The 27,389-nt window shown below is 34.5% G+C and overlaps 1 protein-coding gene across 1 annotated transcript in view; it reads right to left on the bottom strand.

Moving 5' to 3' along the window:
• Positions 1-3,487: 3,487 nt before the first annotated feature.
• Positions 3,488-27,389, bottom strand: part of bmp2k (BMP2 inducible kinase) — a 67,034-nt gene continuing 43,132 nt past the window's right edge. The window contains 6 exon segments of the mRNA XM_059336578.1: positions 3,488-5,531; positions 19,695-19,814; positions 21,554-21,726; positions 22,039-22,364; positions 25,235-25,387; positions 26,226-26,422. Coding sequence (XP_059192561.1) covers positions 4,000-5,531; positions 19,695-19,814; positions 21,554-21,726; positions 22,039-22,364; positions 25,235-25,387; positions 26,226-26,422 — 2,501 coding nt within the window. The 3' untranslated portion in view covers positions 3,488-3,999.

The following is a 27,389-nucleotide window of genomic DNA, read 5'->3' as shown; positions in this document are numbered from 1 at the left end:
GGCCGTCGATGTGGAGAAAACTGCTTCCACTTCATTTATTTACTGGTTCCAGGAAGAATTCAGCGCCGAAAAGTGCATCGATGAATAAAAATGACCTGATTACAAATCACAGATTTATCAGTCGCTGTTGGATTTTGTTTCCCTTTTATGATTTCGCCAAATCACAATCTGCAGCAGAAAGAACTCATGATCCGTATCGTTGCAACGAATAACACGAAAAAGACCAAAACCAACAACAAACTGATCAGACTGACTTATATATATAATATAAGTCAGTATATATAAGTCCTGATGCTGGAAATAGTCTCTAACAAAAGCAATATTTAGTCCTATTTGAATAATGTTTGAGGAAAACTACACTGCCCAGATGTTTTATAGGAAATTAGGAATAAAATAAAGAATTTCAGATTGTGAGGAATTAGTTCCGTTACTTTAACTCTTCATCGAGCAAAGAACTATATTTGGTAACTTCAGGTAATATTTTGAGAAAAAAGTTGCAAATTTACTAGATTAAAGTGGCAAATCTGCGCGAAAAAAGTTCAAAATTTACTAGATTAAAGTTGCAAATCTGCGCGAAAAAAGTCGCAGATTTACTAGATTAAAGTGGCAAACTACAAGAAAAAAGTTGCAAATTTACGAGATTAAAGTGGCAAATCTGCGCAAAAAAAGTTGCAGATTTACGAGAAAAAAGTGGGAAAAAAGCAACTTTTTTCTCCCAGATTCACCACTTTAAATCTCATAAATCTGCACATTTTTTTCTCGTAGATTTGCCACTTTAATCTCGTAAACTTTTTTCTCAAAATATTATTTCTGCATGTTTTTCCCAATATTCTCTGGGGTTGAAATTTGGAATTTGTAAGTATTTCAATGAGTGTCCTATTCAGGGTTAAAGGGTATGAATACTTATGCAATCATTTATTTTATTTATTTACCTTATATATTTTTAATTAATTGATACTATGATGCAAAAATCGGTTTTCACTTTGATATGAAAGAGGGTTTTTTTGCAAATTATTTTTGAAAAGTCCAAATTATATCGACCATGATTTCATGTGTAAAAGCAACAAAAGGGGGATGAAGACTTTTACAAGCCGCTGTATCAGTTACATAACTGGTATCTGCTGGACAAGCAGGTCATTATCAGTTATCGGTAATTATCGGCTATAAAAATTACCCCCTAAAAACAAAATTCATACTATAGCATGTCGATTTTTGTCAAAAATGGTCAAATTTTAAAATGCTTAGAATTGATCAATTATAGTCTGTTAAAAGATATTAGAGCATAATATGGCCAGAAATGACAGAAAAACACCATATTATGGGATGTCCAAAAATTACCCCATCAAAAAAAAGTCATACTATAGCATGTCGATTTTTTTTTTTTCATGAAATTTTGACGACATACTATACTTTGAAATTTTAAAATGCCTAAAAATGCTAGAAATTGCCCATTTATACTCGGTAGATACATGTAGTAGTAGTTTGTCCAAAAATAGTGAAAAAACACCAAATTATGGGACGTCCAGAAATGAACCCAATGTCGATTTTTGTTAAAAATTGTCAAATTTTAAAATGCCTTAAAATGCTTAGAATTGGTCAATTATAGTCTGTTAAAAGATATTAGAGCATAATATGGCCAGAAATGACAAAAAAACTTCATATTATGGGATGTCCAAAAATGACCAGATCAAAAAAAAAGTCATACTATAGCATGTCGATTTTTGTTAAAAATAGTCAAATTTTAAAATGCCTTAAATGCTTATTAATTGGACAACTATAGTCCGTTGATAAATATTAGAGCATAATATGGCCAGAAATGACCCAAAAAACATCATATTATGGGATGTCCAAAAATGAACCAGAGAAATTTTTTTTTAATTTTTGTCGATTTTTGTCAAAAATGTGGACGAGCCTTTAAATCGCTGTGAGGGACTCGTTACTGCTCCGGGCCGAGAATTCGATGTCTGACATAACTTTCTGCAAAAACAAAAGTTTTTACCATCATTAGACTTTTACAGGTTCTGGGAGGAAGATTTTGGGCTAGCCATTTTACTGCTGCCCCCGCGACCCGGCCCAGGGACGAGAATGGATGGATTATCCTCTGTTTCCAGTCTAAGAGTGGCATCTTTTAATGTTAAATGATTCCTTTAAAATGAAAGTCTTCATTAGGAAAGCAATGAAAAACCAGAGACAGGAAGTCAGAACGTGTTGTTGCTTTTGGTCTTTTCGTTGGATTTGTTAATAATAACAAGTTATATAAAATACTGCCAACCTTTTTTTCCTTTAAACCGATCATAAAAATCCCATTTATTCTTCAGCATAAATCATTCTGGAAATGTTCCGAGGAAAAGAGTTTCTGAAGGGCTCACAGACGATCTTTGTGTTTTATTTCGTCCTTATTTCAAACACAATAAAACAGAAAATTACTTGTTAGGAACAAAGAAATTAAACTGTTAAGAGGCTAAAATTTAAACCTGACCCAATTAAAAAAAATCATAATTCGATCCCTTCTAGTATATTCAAAGTGAAACAAGTCGCAGCCACATCCAAAAGACTACGGTGAAATTATGCATAGAAAAAGATCTAATAAGGATAAAACAAAGTGGTTAATGTCGACTCCCAAAAAACGGTTCCACCGGCGTGAAAAAGCCGCCGCGGTCCTCAGAGGTACTGTGCGGCGAGGCAGAGCCCAGCTCAGGTAAGGCTTCGTGGTGCTAAAAAAAACGACATATTGGTAGATCAGAAGGCCGTAAGAAGCTTTTTGCAGCGAGTCAAGCGGTCGAACGTTAAGCTCATAATCACAGTACGGGTTTCCGAGTGGGCTCAAACGTCTTTACAAGCGTTAGGATGCAGCATAAAAGGCTTACAGCTGAAAGATATGTGGAAACATCGCTCACACTCCACAGGATTCAGGTTATTCAAACTAAAAAAAACAAGTTATGATTGGTTGATTCCCAAGCCCCGCCCCGGTAAAAAAAAGCTCAGGGGTTATTTAACCCTTTGATGCACAACAACAAGGTCTAAAGTGACCCGATATGAATGAGTTTTTATCTTCTATATCTTTGCAATACATTATTTTCATCACTCAGTATTCCAGGTTTTCCTCAATTAGTTTGTTTTTGATCATCATACATCCTGATTTTTATGTTTTCCTTTATTCATTTTTTAATAAAATCCCTTTTTGTGTCACTACTCTTCTAATGCACAACATGGGTCAAAAAGGACCCATATCCATTTATTAGCTAAGCAGCTTGCTAAGCTAACTTCTTGGCTAAGTATCTAGCTAATTAGTTTGCTAAGCTAACTTCTTGGCTAAGTATTTAGCTAAGTATCTTGCTAAGCTAACTACTGAGCTAACTTCTTGGCTAAGTATTTAGCTAAGTATCTTGCTAAGCTAACTTCTTGGCTAAGTATTTAGCTAAGTAGCTTGCTAAGCTAACTTCTTGGCTAAGTATTTAGCTAAGTATCTTGCTAAGCTAACTACTGAGCTAACTTCTTGGCTAAGTATTTAGCTAAGTATCTTGCTAAGCTAACTACTGAGCTAACTTCTTGGCTAAGTATTTAGCTAAGTATCTTGCTAAGCTAACTACTGAGCTAACTTCTTGGCTAAGTATTTAGCTAAGTAGCTTGCTAAGCTAACTACTTAGCTAACATCTTGCCTCTCATACTTCATGAAGAAAAACAGTTTTTGTATTATTACATAGCTAACTACTTGGCTAAATAGTTAGCTATGTAACAATACAAAAACTGTTTTTCTTCATAAAGTATGAGAGGCAAAATGGAAATAATGATCTGTTGTTATCAAAAACAAGATATTTAAAGATTACTTGGAATATTCAATCATGAAATAAGTTGCTATCAAAAGATAGAGCACAGAAACACACAGCAGCATTAAATAACATGGGGAACATTACATTTTGACCATGTTGTGCTTTAGAAGGGGTCAGTATGTTGAGCATCAAAGGGTTAACAGCACGAGTGGGAAGACTCGAGGACAAGTCACTGCTTCGTGGGGAAAGGTGCGGCTCCGAACGGGTCGAGGTCGCCGGGCTGCGAGGGTGGCGGCGGCGCCACCGACACGGCCACCGGCTGCTGCGGCTGCGGTCCGCCGTGGACGACCATTTCTGTGAAGGGCACCGCCCCGAAATCATCCATTCTATCGTCTACCGCAAAAGCAGCGTGCAGGGAGCCCGTCCAGGACTTGCCGTTGGCGGCGCTCAAGTCGCTCTTGCTGTCGGCGAGTCCTTGGAACTGGCCGTGTCGGCCGCCGTCCGGAGGGTGAAACGGTTTGGCGCCAAACGGGTCGAGAAGGGCGGCGTCGTCTCCCGGCAGAGCGGCGCCTTTGTCCTTCCCGTCCGCCATCGTGATGTCGACGCTGATGTTCTCCTTCGAGTCCGACGTGCTCAGGAACTCGTTGCTGCTCTGCGAGTCTCTGCGGCCGACCTTCTTGTGTCGGCGGACTCGCTCCGGCGTGCGGTAAGTCGGCTTGTTGGCCTTGCGGCCGCCCGTCGGCGTGCTGTGGTGCCGTTTGCCGTTACTGCCGCCCGCCGTCGCCTCCTGCTTGGTTTTCCTCTGGCGAGACGAAAGCTTCTGGAGGCTTCGCTGCTTCAGACGCTGCTGCTGAGGACTCGCCGACTCCTCGTAGGACGACTGGAAGATGTCTTCGGCGCTCCTGGAGGTGGTGGGCGGCGGCGGTGCGGCAGCGGGGCCCGGCTGGAACGGCGAGAAGCCGAAGATGTCGATGCTCTCTGGGGAAATGGGCGGCGTTTGGCCCACGTGGCCCTCGCTGCCGCTCTTCCCCGACTTGGAGAGGTTCCGGCTGAACGGCGCTTTCGTAAAAACGTCAAAGTCGTCCGGCGCGCGCTCCTCGTAGCTGACCTGCCTGAACGGCGCTTTGGCAAAGATGTCGGAGCTCTCCGGGGGAGGAAGCTCCGAGGATCCTCCGAGGAAGGGAACGGCACCGAACACATCCACAGAGTCAGGAGGTGGAGCAGCTCTCGGCCCGCTCGGATCGGGAGGTGGAGCAGCTCTCGGCCCGCTCGGCGACTCCGGAGGCGTGATCAGAATCGTGGCTGACTCCTCCTGACTCCTCCTCCTCCTGCTCCTCCTGCTGCTGCTGCTGCTGGTAGAAGCTGCTTTACCTCCTGCAGCTTTCTTGGAGCGACTCCTGACTCGGCTCGGGTCGTAGTCCGAGTCGGAGCTGTGGACTTCGTCCTCCTCTCCTTCCTCCTCCGAGTCCATCAGCAGAGGTCTCTGTCCCAGGTTCTCCGGCTCCGTGTCCTCGCCGTGTTCGCTGTTCAGGCCTTCCTCCTCCTCCGGCTCCTCTTCCTCGCTGCTTTTTGGCGACGGAGGGTCGGACTCGAAGTCGCTGTCGGACTCGTCGCCTGGTCTGCAGCTGCTCTTTTTGCCCGGCTTCTGCTCCTTGACTGCCGCCGCCGCCACAACCGGCGCCGGACTCTCTGCAGCAGCTGAGACGAGGACGGGAACGACGGCGTCTTCGTCGGGCTGATCGGTCTTTACCTCCTCTGAACCTGCAGAAACGAGACAAATGCACGAGTTAAACATGTCACCAGCCTTCACTGTAAAAAAAAACCCCTGTTATTTTGTGTCTTTTTTAAATAATTTTGTCTTTTTTGTAATTTTGTGTCTTTTTTTTGGTCATTTTGTCTTTTTCTTAGTAATTTTGTGTCTTTTTTTTAGTAATTTTGTCTTTTTTTGGTCATTTTGTGTCTTTTTTAGTAATTTTGTTTCTTTTTTTGTAATTTTTTTGTCTTTTTTAAGTAATTTAGTTCGAAAAAAATGTTTTTTTCTGTCGTTTTGTGTCTTTTTTTTAGTTATTTTGTGTCTTTTATTGGTCATTTTGATACGTCTCCAGCGGCCTCCAGGTAATTTGAGTTTGAGACTCCTGACATAAACTATATATGTTTGTCAGAAAGATACAACTTTTGTCTTAAATGAAAGCCATGGATGTCCCCTTTAAATGATACCAAACAACCATTTATAATATATTCACACATTGGAAAATTATAGTAAATCATTTCTAACATTGGGCAATTAATCAATCATTATGCTAATTAATCAACAATTATGACTAAACTGTAACTTTTACAGCTTGACATCCAGCAGAAATGGATTCAGCACAAAAAATACTTTGGAAACAACCAAGAAAACACTTTTAAAAGCCTCCAGCTCATTTTCTGAAGGGTTTCTCCCAGATTCTTTGCTGTCTAAAGCCTCTCGGCTCCTTCTGACCTCTGGAACATGTTGAATTACTGAAAAGAGGATTTAGACTTTAGAAGTCCACAGATATAATAAATCCCAACAGTTTGTCCAATATTGAAGCAGAAGGAACGGCGAAGGAGAAATCACAAAAGTCAATATGGTCTAAAAGCTGCGAAAAGACAACAAGAAGAGCCACAAAATTGCTTTTAAATTTAAATCTGTTGGTCAGAAAAAAGACTCAAGCTGTTCGTCACTTTCTTTAGAGTAAAAAAAAAAAAAAAGAAAGCTTTGTTCTTACTCGTGCATTTCTATAAATTCTTAGGCATTATTTGGCATTTGCTGGATCAAACTTCCTCGTGTAAATTTATTTCCAAGAGATTTGCATAATGGAAAATTCAGAAATTAGCCTAATTAGCGAGTGGATAGCCTCCAATTCTATTGAAAGTAAATAGTGCCATACACAAAGAGCCAATTTATTGTTCCCTATTAGAGGAAGCTGTATATGAGGAGGACCCCCGCTGAGAAACCAGAATGGAAACCAAACTGGCAGCTCGCGGCGTCAGATTAGCCAAAAGATTCTGTTGTTCATCAAGGAAACAAAGATAAAACAGTATTTAATGGATGAAAGACGAGGTGCTTCTGTTCTCTGCTCCCAGATTATAATCAGACAATCTCACTATAAAACATCTCTAATCAGCAGAGAAGAAGTGAGATTAGTTGTGTTGATGTTTCTGGAGGATTAGAGAGTCTGATCTCTGATCTCTGACAGATAGAAAGAACAAGTGGTGAAAACATGCACACACAGCAAAAAAAGGTGTTTAAAAACCAGATCAAACAGTAAATCTGCTGCTGCATGGACAGATAATTTACCTTGACAAGATTTATCAATTAAGATTATTAAATCTAGAAATAAACATGTTGAACACTTAAAATAAGGAATTAACTCTTCTCGCAGAGTGACCTGACAATTATTTGTTTCTTACCAAGATAAAATAAATACTTTAGTGTCTTTTTTTGTGTCTTTTTTTGTGATTTTACATCTTTTTTGTGTGGTTTTTTTGGGATTTTACGTCTTTTGTTTCTTTTTTAGTCTTTTTTGTGTCTTTTTTGTTCTTTTTGTGTCTTTTTTGTGTCTTTTTTGTGTCTTTTTTGTGTCTTTTTACATCTTCTTTTGGTCACAAAATGACCAAAAAAGACAAAAAAAAAATGTATCTTGGTGCATGGACAGATAATTTACCTTGACAAGATTTATTAAATTAAGATTATTAAATCTAGAAATAAGCATGTTGAACGCTTAAAATAAGACATTAACTCTTCTTGCAGAGTGACCTAACAATTATTTGTTTCTTATCAAGATAAAAAAATACTTTTGTGTCTTTTGTTGGTGATTTTACGTCTTTGTGTCTTTTTTTGTGTGTGTTTTTGTCTTTTTATGTCTTTTTTGTGATTTTACGTCTTTTGTTTCTTTTTTAGTTATTTGACGGCTTTTTTGTGTCTTTTGTTGTGTCTTTTTTGTGATTTTACATCTTTTGTGTCTTCTATTGTGGGTTGTTGTCTTTTTATGTATTTTTTGTGATTTTATGTCTTTTGTTTATTTTTTGTTCTTTTCGTGTCTTTTTGTGTCTTTTTTTGGTCATTTTGTGTCTATTTACATCTTCTTTTGGTCACAAAATGACCAAAAGACAAAAAAAAATTTATCTTGCTGCATGGACAGATAATTTCACTTGACAAGATTTCTTAAATTAAAATTATTAAATCTAGAAATAAACATGTTGAACACTTAAAATGAGAAATGAACTCTTCTCGCAGAGTGACCTGACAAATATATGTTTCTTACCAAGATAAAAAAATAAATTTTGTGTTTTTTTTTGTGATTTTACGTCTTTTGTTTCTTTTTTAGTCATTTTACGTCTTTTTTTGTGTCTTTTTTGTCTTTTTTTGCATCTTCTTTTGGTCACAAAATGACCAAAAAAGACAAAAAAAATATATCTTGCTGCATGGACAGATAATTTACCTTGACAAGATTTATTAAATTAAGATTATTAAATCTAGAAATAAGCATGTTGAACACTTAAAATAAGAAATTAACCCTGCACTGACAATTATTTGTTTCTTACCAAGATATACTTTTGGTGTCTTTTTTTGGCCTTTTGTATCTTTTTTTTGTTATGATTTTACGTCTTTTGTGTCTGTTTTAGTGTCTTTTTTGTTCTTTTTGTGTCTTTTTTGTGATTCTACGTCTTTTGTGTCTTTTTTAATCATTTTACATCTTTTTTGTGTCTTTTTTTGGTCATTTTGTGTCTTTTTATGACCAAAAAAGACAAAAAAAATGTATCTTGCTGCATGGACAGATAATTTCACTTGACAAGATTTCTTAAATTAAGATTATTAAATCTAGAAATAAACATGTTGAACACATAAAATAATAAATTAACTCTTAAAACCAGATAAATTATCTAACACTTCTAAATCTGATTCTGATGAAAAAGTGTTTTTTTTTTATCTTGGTAAGAAACAAATAATTGTCAGTGTGAAAATCTACGAGACTAAAAGTCTCAGAATGATAAATGACACTACAGCTGAAATAATCAGCAGAAACTAAATTATTGAATGAATCCAGCAGCAGATCAGATTGTTGCAGATTTTTCTCTCCTTCATATCGTTCAATTGTTATAAAGTTGTTTTATTAAAAACCTGAAGATTAAAATGATTTAAAGACGACTGGACACTTATTTCACTTCTTCTTTGAAAAATAAATTAAATATAACATCATAAATTATAATAGTTGTGTCCTTAATTACATGTCATTGTGGTGCAAATTCTGCTTTACTTGAAAATATAATTAAATAAAGTAATAATACCAAGATTTTATCAATTTTATCAAGATAAAAGAAATACATTAGTGTCTTTTTTTTTTTGTGATTTTACGTCTTTTTTGTGTGTTTTTTTTGTGATTTTACGTCTTTTGTTTGTTTTTTTAGTCTTTTTTGTGTCTTTTTAGTCTTTTTTGTGTCTTTTTTGTGTTTTTTACATCTTCTTTTGGTCACAAAATGACCAAAAAAGACAAAAAAAAATGTGAAAATATAATTAAATGAAGTAATAATACTTAATATTGATATAATGACACAGTATATGAGGAGGAGTGCAGACAGTTGTGATTTTTTTTATATTTATAAATAACATTAAATTGAGTTAAATATTGAACATTTCCTGCTTGTTTGAGAGAAATGTTGTGGAACTGACAGATCTGATTTCTGTGATTTTGGCAAATTTTGGAATTTGTTTTCACCTCGACACAAAAGAGGATTTGTGTTTATTTTTTTTATTTTTTTTACAGAAATGAATAAAAGGTCAGACTGAAATCTGTGTGTGTGTGAGACGATCTGGACTTTTACGATCTGTTTTACGTCTGAATAAACAGGATTAAATGGAAGTTAAATGGGATATTAATTATATTTTATTATATTAATTTTTTATATAAATTTGATTTTATTGTATGTATTTTTCATTTATATTTTATTATATGATATTTATCTTTATTTATATTTTATTTTTCATTTATAATTTATTATATTATATTTGTCTTTATATTTTATGATATATTTTTCATTTATATTATATTATATTTGTCTATTTATATTTTATTTTATATTTATTTTTCATTTATATTTTTATATTATATTTATTTATATATATAATTTATATTTTATTATATTCATTTTTTATTTATATTTGATTTTATTATATCTATTTTTCATTTATATTTTATATTATATTTATCTTTATTTATATTTTATTATATTATATTTATCTTTATTTATATTTTATTTTATATTTATTTTTCATTTATATTTTATAATTCTATATTTATATTTTATAATTCTATATTTATATTTTATATCTATTTTTTATTTATATTTATATTTTGTTGTATTATTTCTTTAATTTATATTTTATTTACTTTATTGTTTTGTTTTTTTCATCCATTTTATTAGAAGTACTTAATATTATTTATTGTTTAATTTTATTAGTTATTTTTCTTTATTCTTTTTAGTATTATCATTATTTTTAGAGACATTGAATTCAGATTTATCCATTTATCTATCATCATCATAAATCATCATTTTCTCCATCTAATTTTTGCAGACATTTACCTATACCCATTCCAGTTATTAATATAAGTAAATATATAAGTATATATTATATATATATATATGTATATATATATATGACACACTTGCATAAAAACACACACTGACGACCCCCCAAAAAAAATAAAAATATATTTAAATTATACTTGTATATCTGCTTCATACATCTTGTGTTAATGTGCATATTTTTGTTACATCTTTTGTCTAATTTGTCACCTGTTTGTAAGAATTAAATATATAAAATATTTGATATTATATTTATTTGATTATATTATACATATTTTTCATTTATATTTAATATTTATCTTTATTTATATTTTATTATATTTATTTTTATTTGATTTTATTATATGTATTTTTCATTTATATTTTATTATATTATCGTTATCTTTATTTATATTTTATTATATTTATTTTTTATTTATATTTGATTTTATTATATTTGATTTGATTTATATTTGATTTAATTATATTTATTTTTCATTTATATTTTATTATATTTATCTTTATTTATATTTTATTATATTTATTTTTCACTTATATTTGATTTTTTTACTTTATTTTTGTTGTTTTATTTTTTCATCCATTCATTATTAATACTTAATATTAATTGTTTAATTTTATTAGTTATTTTACTCTATTCTTTTTAGTATTATCATTTTATCCATTTAATTTTTGCAGACATTTACCTATACCCATTCCAGTTATTAATATAAGTAAATATATATATATATATATATATATATATATATATGTATATGACACACTTACATAAAAACACTTTTGCACACTCTAATTTGTCACCTGTTTGTAAGAATTGGAATTGAATAAATAAAAAAGAAGGAAACAATAAAGTGTATAACTACAGATAAATAAACAAACATTTAGGTCGTCAAAATATGTCCAGAAGGCAGAAATAAATAAATAATATCAAATTAAAAGGGAAAAACAACTTGTTTTTAACAAAGAAAGAGAACCTGTTTGTCCCCGACGGACACAACATATTATTGTTTATTAATGTTTAATTATTGTTTTGAGCATAAATTAAAGACAGCCACAGGAACATCTTGCACATGTCTGGTGGAGGAGAAACTCTAAACTTTTTCTTACAGAAGCTTTAAAAAAAAAAAGAAATCCAAAGTGACTTTTTTTGCTTTTGAATGTTTTTTATTTATCAGTAACATTCTATAAAGAAATACATTCACACTCACAGTATGATACAGGACCGGTTACAGAGAAAAAAACAAAGATATGATAAGATAAGACAACTTATTGATCTATAGGTTGGTTTTATTACTGCAGGACAGGAACCAGAACTAAAAAAAACACTTCTAACGAGGAGAAAACGTGGTTTTCTGGGGCTTCTAGCAGGTATAAAGCTGACAAAGAACGCTAAAATAAAAACCCAGAACCCCGAGACAGAGAGGCTCAACACAGAGAACTTGTAAACAATAACAAAAACAACATATCGTTTTGTTTGTTTGTCCCGTTAAATAAATCCTGGGCTAACAATGTCCTCGCACTTTAATCAAAACAACAACAAAAAAAGAAATTAAAGTGCAGTTAATGGCTCTGGTCGTCCCTTTCACTTTTCATTTTTTTGATGTTTTGTTTATTTACCCATAATATATATAATATATATAATATAATATATATATATAAAGATCCATCCACCAATACACATGAACAAGATGTTTCTGAGCATGGCTGTCTTACTGAATGAAAAATGAAAAGAAAAGAATAAAAAAAAGGATAAAAACTGAACTGAAATGAGAGTTTTTGCACCAATAAAAGCAGGCAGTGAAACATGAACTTACCTTCAGCTAAAAACACATGAATTATACTTTTTACCAGTTAATATATTTGTACAAAAACCAAGTTGTAATGATTGATGAGGCTCACGTGTCGCTCTAAGGCGGAATAACAGCAGCACAGTGAGACGAGCAGACATACAGCCCTTTAGGATTGTATGGATCATTATAAAAAACAACAATAAAACTAATAAAACAACATTAAATGTCACTCATCATTTATTCCTCTGACTCTTTACATTAAACCACTGAATGAACGAGTGAATGTGCCATCAGCTGTTTGTGTTCGACGTCACGAAAGAAAATAAAAAACGGTCAAAAAGTACAAAGTCGTGTCAGTTGGTGATTATTAACCCTTTGATGCTCAACAACATGGTCTAAAGTGACCCGACATGAATGAGTTTTTATCTTCTATATCTTTGCAATAAATTATTTTCATCATTCAGTATTCCAGGTTTTCCTCAATTAGTTTGTTTTTGATCATCATACATCCTAATTTTATGTTTTAATTTTTTCATTTTCAATAAAATCCCTTTTTGTGTCACTACTCTTCTAATGCACAACATGGGTCAAAAATGACCCATATCCATTTTTTAGCTAAGTAGCTTGCTGAGCTAACTACTTAGCTAACTTCTTGGCTAAGTAGTTAGCTAAGTAGCTTACTAAGCCAACTACTTAGCTGACTTCTTTGCTAAGTATTTAGTTAAGTAGCTTGCTGAGCTAACTACTTAGCTAACTTCTTGGCTAAGTATTTAGCTAAGTAGCTTGCTAAGCTAACTACTTTAGCTAAGTAGCTTGCTGAGCTAACTACTTAGCTAACTTCTTGGCTAAGTATTTAGCTAAGTAGCTTGCTAAGCTAACTACTTTAGCTAAGTAGCTTGCTGAGCTAACTACTTAACTAACTTCTTTGCTAAGTATTTAGTTAAGTAACTTGTTGAGCTAACTACTTAGCTAACTTCTTGGCTAAGTATTTAGCTAAGTAGCTTGCTAAGCTAACTACCTAGCTAACTTCTTGGCTAAGTATTTAGCTTAGCAAGCTACTTAGCCAAGTAGTTAGCTGTGTAATAATACAAAACCTTTTTTTCTTCATAAAGTATGAGAGGCAAAATGGAAATAATGATCTGTTGTTATCAAAAACAAGATATTTAAAGAATACTTGGAATATTCAATTATAAAATAAGTTGATATCAAAAGATAGAGCACATGTGTTTATTTTAACAACATGTGTCTTTTTGTAACTAAAACGAGTGAATAACCTCTTCACAGGCATTTCAGTCTTGTATAAAGACTTGTTTTTAGGATTGACATTGTGAGCTTTTTCATGCTTTTCAATCTCTTCAACTGTTGAATATGGTGAGTTTTTACCTCAAATATTGGCTCCAGTTGAGAGTTTTAGTTGCATAGAGTTTAAATGATATTTCAAAAGCATTTTCTACCACCAAAACTTGCTCGTTTCAAGTATTTCTGGCTTATTTTAGTGTTTCTAAAGTCGGGTTTTTCAAGCCACAGTTGCTCAAAATAAGTATTTTTGGATCTATTTTAAGACATCATTGTTTTTCCAGTGTCTAGATATTTTTACTTATTTAAAGAATTCTTACAAAGAAAATTTTTCTTACTGCACTGGCAGATAATTTGACTTATTTCAAGCATGTATTTGCTTAATTCTACTTATATATTTATTAATTTTTGTCAGTTTTTGCAGTGTATCTTGCAGGTTAATAGCATATCACACTATGATGAGATATGACAAGCAGAGATTTCCCCTCATAATCATAATTGTGTCTGGAACAGTAAGAAATTGCAAGTATTTAATAGACAGAAGTAAGCAAAATAAAAAAGAATGGAATTACTTGAAAATGATTAAATTGAAGCTCCTTTTTAAGCAGCCCAGATTCACCAAAATAAAAGCACAGAGAAGATACCGCTCTGATCTGCCAGCGGTGTGGTTGCACACATTTTAAACCTAAACGACCGACTGACACACGGTGATGGCACAAACAGTAAAAAATTGCAAGTATTTAATAGACAGAATTAAGCAAAGTAAAAAAGGTGGAATTACTTGAAATATAACAATTAAAGCTTCTGTAAAAGTAGCTCAGCTTCACCAAAATAAAAGCACCAAGAAGATAAAACCGCTCTGATCTGCCAGCAGTGTGGTTGCACACATTTTAAACCTAAAGGACCAACTGACACGGTTATGGCACAAACAGTAAAAAATTGCAAGTATTTAATAGACAGAATTAAGCAAAGTAAAAAAGGTGGAATTACTTGAAATTTATACAATTAAAGCTCCTGTTAAAGCAGCCCAGATTCACCAAAATAAAAGCAGAGAGAAGATAAAACTGCTCTGATCTGCCAGCGGTGTGGTTGCACACATTTTAAACCTAAACGACCAACTGACACGGTTATGGCACAAACAGTAAAAAATTGCAAGTATTTAATAGACAGAATTAAGCAAAGTAAAAAAGGTGTAATTAATTGAAAATTATACAATTAAAGCTCCTGTTAAAGCAGCCCAGATTCACCAAAATAAAAGCACCGAGAAGATAAAACCGCTCTGATCTGCCAGCGGTGTGGTTGCACACATTTTAAACCTAAACGAAACACGATGATGGCACAAACACAGGAAACTAAAACAAAAGGCTGATCAAAAACGTACATTTTCTCATGCCAGCCTGCACCAACAACTCTACTGGGTGTTTAAATTCAGTACAAAAAGTCCCTTCAATCATCTGTTTGGTTTCTTTCTGTTCCTCTTTTTTTTTTTTTTGGTTTTCCAAATTGAACTCAAATAGAATCGTCTATTCATTAAGTAACAAGTGAAGACAATAAAATATTTCCACACCTACATTCAAGTGCTTAGAGGGTTAATATTGCATCGTTAATTATCTGGTCTTATTCTACTCTAAACTGGACTTGCATTAAGCCTGCTGCATGTTTTATATAAGGACACGAGATGAATTTACTGTAGAAAAACAAAAAATCTACTCTCACTCTCCGCTAGAAAAGATCTACGTGTTCACTGCAAAAAAAAGGTCTAAAAACCAGATAAAACAGTAAATCTGAGGGAAATGATCTTGCTGCATGGACAGATAATTTACCTTGACAAGATTTATTAAATTAAGATTATTAAATCTAGAAATAAGCATGTTGAACACTTAAAATAAGAAATTAAAACCTCTTAAAACCAGATAAAGTAAAGCTGCCAGCAGTGATGAACTGGCCCGAGCAGAGTGACCTGATGATTATTTGGTTCTTACCAAGATAAAAAAAAAACTTTAGATTTAGAAGTGTTAGATCATTTATCTGGTTTTAAGAGTTAATTTCTTATTTTAAGTGTTCAACATGCTTATTTCTAGATTTAATAATCTTAATTTAATAAATCTCTTGGTTTTATTCTGGTTTTATGTGGTTTTATTCTGGTTTTAACCCATTTTATTCTGGTTTTATGTGGCTTTATTCTGGTTTTATGTGGTTTTATTCTGGTTTTAATGTGGTTTTAACTGGTTTTATTCTGGTTTTAGCTGATTGTATTATGTTATTAACTGGTTTTTATTTAAGAAATCTCTTGGTTTTATTCTCTCGTTTTTTTGTGGTTTTAACTGGTTTAATCTGGTTTTATTCTGGTTTTATGTGGCATTATTCTGGTTTTATGTGGCATTATTCTGGTTTTATGTGGTTTTATTCTGGTTTTAACCGATTTTATTCTGGTTTTATGTGGTTTTATTCTGGTTTTAATGTGGTTTTAACTGGTTTTATTCTGGTTTTAGCTGATTGTATTATGTTACTAACTGGTTTTTATTTAAGAAATCTCTTGGTTTTATTCTCTCGTTTTTTTGTGGTTTTAACTGGTTTTATGTGGCATTATTCTGGTTTTATTCTGGTTTTATGTGGTTTTATTCTGGTTTTATGTGGTTTTATTCTGGTTTTAACTGGGTTTATTCTGGGTTTAACTGATTTTATTCTGGTTTTATTCTGGTTTTAACTGGTTTTATTCTGGTTTTATTCTTGTTTTAAGAGTTAATTTCTTATTTAAAGTGTTCAACATGCTTATTTCTAGATTTAATCATCTTAATTTAATAAATCTTGTCAAGGTAAATTATCTGTCCATGCAGCAAGATCATTTCCCTCAGATTTACTGTTTGATCTGGTTTTTAGACCTTTTTTTTTGCAGTGTCGATGCTGTTTATCGTGAAATATATTCTGAGTTACAAACAGCGTTTTTTCTAAACTGCCTATCAAAACCAATTCACATTAATAAGGAGCAGGAAGAGTACAGAGGCACAGAAGCTTATTGCTGCCACCGACGTTATATATGTAGAAATACTGCACTGTGATATTCACATAGTTGTTATAGATGGAGTCTGACTGGTTATTCACTTATTATCAGGTTAGATTATGTCAACATCAGCCTCCGCAGTAAAGTGCTCAGTCCACACGGCAACATTTGAGGCTTCGTCCCGACAATAATAATAATAATTATTAAAAAAAAACACATTGTGTGAGGAATCTTTGCAGTTTCAATGGCCGAAGAGGGTTTGATGGTGTTTAAATGTAAACAAATGGCAGAAAGAGCCAAAACTTTGGAAGTTCAAGTGTTTGTTTTTTTACCCCAAATGGAGTTTATTAGTACCAGGGCTGAGTGATGGTTGGCTTCTTGTTTTGATTTTTTTGTTAGTTTTTGAAGGAATTAAAGGGAAAGTATTAGAGCTGCAACATTTATTCAATAAATGGAACAATAATCGATTATTAAATTAATCGTCAACTATTTTGATAATCCAATAATTGGTTTGAGCAGTTTTTTTTAAAAGACAATAAGTCCAATAACAATAAGTTTCTTTGTTCCTTTATGACAATAAACTGAATATCTCTTTGGTTTGTGGACAAAACAAGAGATTAGAGGACGTCATCTTGTGGTTTGGGAACACTCATTGATATTTTTATACATTTTGTGTCTTTGTGTGTCTTTATTGGTCATTTTGTGTCTTTCTGTGTCTTTATTGGTCATTTTGTGTCTTTTTGACGCAGTTTGGGAAACACTCATTGATATTTTTATACTTTTTATTCACCAAACAACTAATCAATTAATCGTTTAAATAATCAACAGATGAATCCATAATAAAAATAATCGTTAGTTGCAGCCCTAAAAATGACCCCAAAAGATTTAAAATTACCAAAAAAAGATGTAAAATTACTAAAGCTGCAACAATTATTCTATTAACCGAACAATAATCGATTATTAAACTAATCGTCAACTATTTTGATAATAATATTGATTATTTAATAATAATATAATATTTGATAATAATAATTGGTTTGATCAGTTTTTTTTAAAGACAAAAAGTCCAAATTCTCTGATTTCAGCTTCTTCAATGTGAATATTTCTGGTTTCTTTGTTCCTTTATGACAATAAACTGAATATCTTGTTGGTTTGTATATATTTTTATACACTTTATCAACCAAACAACTAATCGATGAATCGTTTAAATAATCGACAGATTAATCCATAATGAAAATAATCATTAGTTGCAGCCCTAAAACAAAACACAACCAAAAGAATTTATATTAAACATCTGTATGATGAAGTAAAATAAACGTGTTTGGCACTGACTCCACATCTAATAAGGAGCTTTATTTAAAAAAAATAAAAAATGTTTTATGAATATTGGCTCCTTGTGTTTCCCTAAAATTAAAATGTTCTTTTCTCAAATAGAACAAATCCATAAAAATCAACAGCATAAGAAGTTTGTTTATGTTTGTGTTTATGTTTATGTTGTGTATGATGACATCACTCAGCCCTCGTTAGTACCAGCCACGTCTCCTTATTTATCTTCATATTGCTTTTAATGCAGCAATTCTGATGCAGCTGTGTTCCCTGTTGGACACAGTGAGTTGGAAGGTTTTATTTATGCTCCGGGGGAAAAAAAAAAAGTTGTGATCGTATGCAAAGTGCCTCAGCACGAGCTTTATTCTGAGACTACTAGGGCTGGGCGATACAGACAAACAGTCATATCAGATATATTTAGGCTGAATATCGATATATATCCAATTATTATATATATATATTTTTAATCAAAGCTCCATAAATTGGCCTAATCTTTTTCATAGGCCTTTTTATTTATTTTATTTATTTTATTTTTTATTTAAGATATTGTTTTATTTAAATGTGCACTTTCTCAAAAATCTAAATCAAAACTCAAAATTACTTTATTTATTTTATTTAAAAATATTATTTCCCTTCAGGGATAAATGAAGTAATTTTGGTTTTTAATAAAGTGCACATTTAAATAAAACAATATCTTAAATTAAAAAAAAAAACAATGAAATAAAATAGGTCAATCTTTTTCTGAAATAAATATATTTATATGAGAAAATAATAACGGACAAAAGAATAACGAAGGGCAGCATTTATATAGAAAGAAATAATTTTTTTTAACTATATCGACAAATGCGATATGGTCTAATTCCATATCACATTTAAAAATGTATCGATTTATATATTTTTTATATGGATATATCGCCCAGCCCTAGTTAGTACCTCGACCTAAACAAGCTTAAACGTTTCTTCCTCCAGCTGACTTGCATAAAGGTTTTGTTCCAGTTAGAGTAAACAAAGAGCTTCTATCACTTCACCCTTAAAGCTGGTGGAGTCACAGAAGACTCGACTCCTCCGACTGATCTGGAACTAAACGCTGACTGATCATTGGTTTAAATTGGGTAAAAGAAGGGGGGGGGGGGGGGGGGGGGTCAGGTGGCTCCACAGTGTTGGGTCCTCTCGGGTCTCTCAAAGACTTGAGGAGTCTCCTCTAAGACTTGCAGGAACTCCCCTAAGACTTGCAGAAACTCCTCTAAGACTTCCAGGGACTCCTCTAAGACTTGCAGAGACTCCTCTAAGACTTGCAGAGACTCCTCTAAGACTTGCAGGAACTCCTCTAAGACTTGGGGAGACTCCTCTAAGACTTGCAGGAACTCCTCTAAGACTTGCAGGAACTCCTCTAAGACTTGCAGAGACTCCTCTAAGACTTGCAGAGACTCCTCTAAGACTTGCAGGAACTCCTCTAAGACTTGGGGAGACTCCTCTAAGACTTGCAGGAACTCCTCTAAGACTTGCAGGAACTCCTATAAGACTTGCAGAGACTCCTCTAAGACTTGCAGGAGCTCCTCTAAGACTTGCAGGAACTCCTCTAAGACTTGCAGGAACTCCTCTAAGACTTGTAGGGACTCCTCTAAGACTTGCAGGAACTCCTCTAAGACTTGCGGAGACTCCTCTAAGACTTGCAGAGACTCCTCTAAGACTTGCGGAGACTCCTCTAAGACTTGCAGGGACTCCTCTAAGACTTGCGGAGACTCCTCTAAGACTTGCGGAGACTCCTCTAAGACTTGCGGAGACTCCTCTAAGACTTGCAGGGACTCCTCTAAGACTTGCAGGGACTCCTCTAAGACTTGCAGGGACTCCTCTAAGACTTGCAGAGACTCCTCTAAGACTTGCAGGGACTCCTCTAAGACTTGCCTGCGCTGGCCACGAATGGGACGGAGCCGAACAGGTCCTCTGGAGGGGGGAGGGGCTTAGAGGAGGCGCCGGCTGCAGCTCGCTCCGTCTCCACGCTGGACGTTCTCTCCACCGGCTTCTCTGTTAGCAGGAGGTCAGAGAGGAGGAGACGCTTAGATCATCTGTTTACCATTTTCATTAACAACATTACAGCCACTATAACAAACTGTAACATCCGTCTCTACGCCGATGACACAGTTCTGTATTTGCACCTCTAACGCTGCACATTCAGCCATTGAAACTACAACATTCTCTCCTCAATCTAAAATTAGTTCTCACTTCAGACAAAACCAAATACGTGATATTCTCAAGAGCCAGACATATTGCAGAAGATGGTCTACATATTACCACTTTAACAGGTGAAATATATTTATTTCATAGGCTATTTTTGGCGTATTTTTTTTTATTTAAATGTGCACTTTATGGAGCTTTGATTTTTAAAAAAAAGCTTCTCCTGTTGTTGTTTAGTATGTATGTTCACTTAAATAAATCAATAAAACTACTTGTGACATGTCATATTTGACTTTGATTGAACATTTGCTCTCACTTTGAGATAAAAATATCAGGATATATATCGTTTATCGATATTCAGCCTAAATATATCTATTTACATATTTTTTGGGTAATTTTACATCTCTTGGGGGTAATTTTACATCTTTTTGGGGTAATTTTACATCTTTTTTTGAGTAATTTTACGTTATGTAAAATTACCCAAAAAATATGTAAATAGATATATTTAGGCTGAATATCGATAAACGATATATATCCTGATATTTTTATCTCAAAGTGAGAGCAAATGTTCAATCAAAGTCAAATATGACATGTCACAAGTAGTTTTATTGAATATAAGAATTTCAATAATTCTCATTACCGAAATCATCAATCTCATTACCGAAACATGTATGTCATTACCGAAACAGGTGCTAATTTAGAGGGTAATCAATTAATTAATCATTAATATTGTGGTTTTTAATTAATGTGAAGAGCATGTAAGTTTTCTTATTTCAGTTTTGCAGAAAACTTTAAAAATGTGTTGAGTATTCACGAAATATCGGAAAAAAAACGTTTGTAGATTGTAGGTGGTGTTGCGGTAATGAGAGAAATCAGTAAAATTAAATAAATACATATTTGTTAAAAATGTATTTTTTAGAGTTTCATGTAATTCTGTACAGGCCTGTTAATAATTCATTTTCAAAAACAAAATTAATTAATTGTTTTTCTAAGGTTTTTGGAGTTTTAGATTGTTGCGGTAATGAGATTTTTCAAGGACTTGTTTGGGGAAATGTGAACAAAAATGTGATAAAAATGTCAATAAATGCTTTGAAATCAATAATCCCGATTACCCAAGACCTTGTTTTTTGTGTTTAAAAAGAAAATTGCCCGATTTATGCCTATTTAAAATTTTCATGTTTGAAATCTTTGAAACCAGGTTTTCATGAGAATGACCCATATATATATATATATACATATATATATATATATGGCTTTTGGTCCATATCGCCAAGCCCTACATGACAAACCCTAGTAAAGGCAGCATTTATATATAAAGAAATAAAAATTTTGAACTACATCGATATATGCGACATGGTCTAATTCTAATGTCGATTCTTCTTTATGTCGATGTGAAGAGGTTAAAGGCAAAATATGTGTCAGAATACAATTCTGAAGTATTGTGGAGCTGAAAGATGTCCCAAACAACAAATCAGATTCTACAGAAGTAAAAAATAAATAAATCTAGGTTAACTACAGATGACACTGAATATATTTTACATTTGAATATATTTTTTCTATGATATTATTATATTGAAGGGGTCACTTGCTTGCTCTGAGCAGGTCGAACTCGCGGTCGATCAGCTCCTCCTCCGTCAGCTTGGAGAAGTTGTCCTCTCCGAACGGGTTCCAGCGCGACATGTCCGGCGGGTTGGTGAGCGTGTTGCAGCTCGGCGCCGCCGCTGGCGGCGTGACGCCGTCTGCAGCCAGCAGAGCGTTTCTACTGGGGACACAACACACACACACACTCATGGGTAAGACTTATAGGGCCAAGGGTATTATAAACTAACCAAATGACCAAAACTAGAACTGAAAAAACATTTTCGTTAACTGAAATAAAAATAAAAAAGTTTTTTAAAAACGATAAGTAACTCAAACTGTATTTTGTGGTTCCAAAACTAACTAAAACTCTTCAATTCATCTCCAGCAAACGTTTGTTACAATGATAAAAATATAGAACCACAACCTAAATAAATCCTTGTAGAAGGAAACTATTTATTGACTAGTCATGCGTAGAGGCATGCAGTGAGGTTACCTGGGGTTAGTGTAGGAGGGATCCACAGGTGAGGGTCCCCCTATTGGTCCGGCTCCATGTCCGGGTCCGGCTCCATGTCCGGGTCCGGTTGCAGGTCCGTGTCCGGCTGCAGGTCCGGGTCCTGCAGTGGGAGTGGTCGGGTTAAAGGAACCCAGCGGGATCTGGAACTCAAGAGGGGAGGGCATGTAGGGGAGAGGCTGCTGGGCGGGGTGATGCTGCTGCTGCTGCTGATGTTGTTGTTGTTGTTGATGATGTTGATGATGCTGTTGTTGTTGTTGTTGTTGTTGCTGTTGCTGCTGGACAAAAGCCTGTTGGTACTGGTGCAGCTGTTAGGGGAGGAAGAGAGGGAGAAGAAGGGGGACGGGGATGAGGGACGGACCTTTGATTTCAATGGCGCACAATGACGGCAACGAGGTGATGAAATGTTGTTAGAAACCAGTTCTGGATTTGTTTGGAAAGCTGGGGACACGGTGGAGGGGAGGGACGGGGACGAGAGTCAGACACACAAGAACTCTACACATTCACCTCAAAATGCAACAAAAAGGCTCAAACCTCAAACACTGGCCAACCATTAACCGATATAAGGCGGAAAGCATCACCGCATTAATACCATTAAAGCCTGTTGGGGCGCTGTTGTGTTATTCTACCATTAAAACGGAAAGAGGATACATAGTTTTGTAGTATTTGTAGTTTTTTTGCACCTATTTTCGGTCTCTTGGCCAATGAAATGCATCAGAATACATGTGGGAGTGTCGCAATGCATCATGGGACTTTTCCAGAACTTTGGAATCATCAACAAAAAAAGACACAAAAAGACACAAAATCACAAAAAAAACCCCAAAAAAGACAGAAAATGACAAAAAAGACACAAAGTGACTAAAAGAATACACAAAATGACAAAAAAATTACAAAAAACGACACGAAATCACTATAAACAGACCAAAATAGACACAAAATGACCAAAAAAGACACAAAATGACAAAAAAGACACAAAATCACTAAAAAAAGACACAAAATGACAAAAAAAAGACATAAAATGACTAAAAAAGACACAAAATGAGAATACATGTGGGAATGTCGCAATGCATCATGGGACTTTTCCAGAACTTTGAAATCTTCAACAAAAAAAAAGACCACAAAATGACAAAAAAAGACACGAAATGACAAAAAAAAGACATAAAATGACAAAAAAAGACACAAAATGAGAATACATGTGGGAGTGTCGCAATGCATCATGGGACTTTTCCAGAACTTATAAATCATGGTGAAGACGACTATAGCGGAGGGAGCTCAGATATAACAGCTATAAGCTCTCAGATACTTTTTGAATTTAATTTCTATCTGCTACAGAGAAAACTGCGGTATATTAGATTTGCTGTTGTCGCTCCATCCGTCTCCCTAACAAACGACCTCCTGCCCTAACGAACCTCCTGTGTGAAGAGCTCCTACACACATCGCTGTAATTTTACATCTTTTTGGGGTAATTTTACATCTTTTTTGGGTAATTTTACATCTTTTTGGGGTAATTTTACATATTTTTGGGTAATTTTACATATTTTTTTGGGTCATTTTACATTTTTTGGGGGTAATTTCACATCTTTTTTGGGGTAATTTTACATCTTTTTTGGGTAATTTTACATCTTTTTTTGGGTAATTTTACATCTTTTTGGGGCAATTTCACATCTTTTTTGGGGTAATTGTTGTCGCTCCATCCGTCTCCCTAACAAACGACCTCCTGCCCTAACAAACCTCCTGTGTGAGGAGCTTCTGCACACATCGCTGCTGTGCTTTTCAAATGAAGTGGATCTGTTGTCGCTGCAGCATATTTCAATCACTTAGCGGAGCGTCCGCGCCACAATCAGGAGCTAATAAGGTCGTAGCGAGGTCCTGGATCACTCGTCATCATGAGAGGAAACACTGAGCAGGTATCCTGGGAATAAGACGAGAACATTTCAGAGGTGCTCTGCCTGTGAACCGCCTCATATGTCAGGATGAAAACGTCTCCGTTTCACCCTCTGTTCCATCCCCTCGTGGCTTCCCTCCGACCAGATTGCCTCTGAAATAAAACAGATGGTGCCGGTTCGGTGGGAAACAGACTAAAAATTGCGCCGCCCTAACAGAGGACCTGTGTTTGTGTGTTTGATTCAGTCGCTGCGTAAATACGAGTTCTGAGAATATTTGGACGGAGTGGGCAGGAAGTTGGAGCGTCTGCTTCCAATGCTGCTTGGCACCAGAGAGGACTGGCTGCCAGAGCTTGGAACAGAGCGAGAGAGCATTTTAGGCCATTCTGACATTAAATGAAGCGTTCCGCTCCGTGTTGTTTCATGCTGTGTCTCCATGTGTTTCGCTGTCATTTGCTCAAACTATTTATTGCCGTTTTTGGATGAAATCTCCTGCTCTGAAATCCCATCATGATTTAGAGTCAGAAGAAGCAAACAGACAGCAAATTCAGCTTGATGAAAGTCTATATTTTATACCATGGGTCTCAAACTGGCGGCCCGCGGGCCAATTGCGGCCCTCGTGATGATATTTTGTGGCCCCCACCTTGATATGAAAGTTTAATGTGAGTTTTATATGAATGGAACTTTACTGTGTTGTGTGTGGAAGGTCCCTTTAATTACTTTTTTTGGTAATTTTGTGTCTTTTAAAAAAAATAATTTTGTGTCCTTATTTTAGAATGTGTCTTTTTTAGTAATTTTGTCTTTTTAAAAAATAATTTTGTGTCTTTTTTTTTGGTCAATTTGTGTCTTTTTTAAATAATGTGTCTTTTTTGGTAATTCTGTGATTTTTTTTGTCATTTTGTGTCTTTTTTGTCACTTTGTATCTTTGTATCTTTTTTTAAGTAATTTAGTGGTTTTTCTGTCATTTTGTCTTTTTTGTAATTCTGTTTCTTTTTTGGTAATTTTGTGTCTTTTTTGGTAATTTTGTATCTTTTTTAAATAATTTTGTGTCTTTTTTAAATATTTTGTGTCTTTTTTGTCACTTTGTATCTTTTTTAAGCAATTAAGTGGTTTTTTAGTCATTTTCGTGTCTTTTTTTGGTCATTTTGTGTCTTTTTTTAGCAATTTTGTCTTTTATTAGTCATTTTGTGTCTTTTTTGGTCATTTTGATACTGCCTCCAGCGGCCCCCAGGTAATTTGAGTTTGAGACGCCTGTTTTAGAGGGTCAGATTGCAGGTGGCAGGTTGCGGACTCACCATGGCTGCGTACTGGGCCTGGGCCTGGGCCTGGGCCTGGGCTTGGACCACCTGCTGCTGGTAGATGGGCTGCATCATCATGTGCTGCTGCTGGAGGAGCGCCTGCTGCTGCTGCTGCTGGAGCTGGAGGGACTGCTGCACAGCCTGTTGGTACTGTTGGCACAAATCCATAAAGTTGCACCATGAGCTCATATAGGTCTCATGTATTTATAGTCTGCAGGAGGCAGCAGGACATCTGGAGTTTCTGGCATACTGCACTTAACATACTATATACTGGGACATACTGAATAAAACGTGCCTGGCGGCTCTCTCCGTGGAGGATATAGAACAGGGGTGTCAAACTCAAATACAAAATGGGCCAAAATTTAAAACTTGAATAAAATCGCGGGCCAACATTGAACAAATAAACCTTTTAATATATACCAAACATGTTTTGCTTTAACATTAAATATGGAACCAGCAACGCTTATAAACATACAATATATAACTAAATAGTGCAGACATGCAAAATCAAATTTCAAATAAAAAACACATCAATGTCATTAATTTTATTAAATAAAAATTAAATAAAAATATAAAAAATAACTAACTGAAACTGTTTTGTCGTTACAAAACTAACAAAACTAACTAAAATTATAGTGAAAATGTCCGGCTCTATGTCTGTGTAAGTGTGCGTGTGTACCAAGGTTATTATAGTTAACGAAAACTGGAATTGAGAAAATGTTTTCGTGAACTGAAACAAAAATAAAAACGAGTTTTTAACTAACTGAAACTGTTTTTGTGGTAACAAAGGCATTAAGGTTTAAGGCATCTTATTTTGATATTTATTTTGATGTAAATTCTGTGGTGGATTCTGTTGGTTTTTTTTCCTACAAACTTATTTTATAAAAGTTTAAATATATAAAAATAAAAGTTTATAGACATTTTCTATGGTTTTCTTTTGGTTATTATCAATAAAAGCGTGTTAAATGTACACTGGTTCTGTTTGTACCTGGAGGTATTGGAGTTGCTGTGCGTTTGCATGTTGCTGTTGCACTGCTTGTTGCTGCTGCTGCTGCTGCTGTTGGTGGTGGTGGTGATGTTGATGCTGTTGCTGTTGCTGCAGTTGCTGCAGACGAAGGTCTCCAGGTTGCAGCTGCTGCAGGACTCGGTGCTGCATGGAGGGCTGCCCAGAGCCGGGGGTGGGAGCTGAGGACCAGAGGAGGTTCATGGAGTTATATTACTGAGTTCTCAACCTTTTTAAGTCTCGACCCCCAATCTAACACAATCTCACAATTCAGATCATATAAACTCAGTTGATACGATGAATTTTGGACAAATAATGAAGCAGACAACAACTAAAACATCTCTCTGTCTGTGCATTTATATATGTTTTTATATATTTTATTGTTCCTTTTAATCTAAGTCCTTTGCTATCAGTTTAAAGGTCCATTCTGACCTCCTGAGTGTGTAACAGTCAGCTTCAAGCCAGAGACTCCTTGGAAAGTAACAACTTGATACTTTGGGATTTATCAGAAAAGACACAAAATTACCCAAAAAAGAGTCAAATTGACCACAAAATGATTTTTAAAGAAAAAGACAAAATGACCAAAAAAATACATAAAATTAAGGAAGAAAGGACTCAAATTGACCACAAGATGACAAAAAATGACCACAAAAAGACAAAAAAACACAGAAAAGACAAAATGACCAAAAAAAGACACAAAATAACCAAAAAAAGACAAAAAATTACAAAAAGACAAAATGACCAAAAAAAGACACAAAATGACCAAAAAAAGACAAAAAATTACAAAAAAGACACAAAATGACCAAAAAAAGACAAAAAATCACAAAAAAAGACAAAATGACCCAAAAAAGACACAAAATGACAAAAAAGATAAAAAAATGACCAAAAAAAGATAAAAAATTACAAAAAAGACAAAATGACCAAAAAAGACACAAAATGACAAAAAAAAATCACAAAAAGACAAAATGACCAAAGAAAATCACAAAAAAATCACAAAAAAGACAAAATGACCAAAAAAAGACACAAAATGACCAAAAAAAGACAAAAAATTACAAAAAATCACAAAAAAGACAAAATGACCAAAAAAAGACACAAAATGACCAAAAATTACAAAAATGAAAAAAAAATGACAAAAAAGACAAAACGACC

Source organism: Centropristis striata, chromosome 7, assembly GCF_030273125.1.
Source record: "Centropristis striata isolate RG_2023a ecotype Rhode Island chromosome 7, C.striata_1.0, whole genome shotgun sequence".
In the NCBI taxonomy this organism is placed as follows: domain Eukaryota; kingdom Metazoa; phylum Chordata; class Actinopteri; order Perciformes; family Serranidae; genus Centropristis; species Centropristis striata.
The sequence above is the reverse complement of the archived record's forward strand: the minus strand, read 5'-3'. Positions and strand labels throughout refer to the sequence as shown.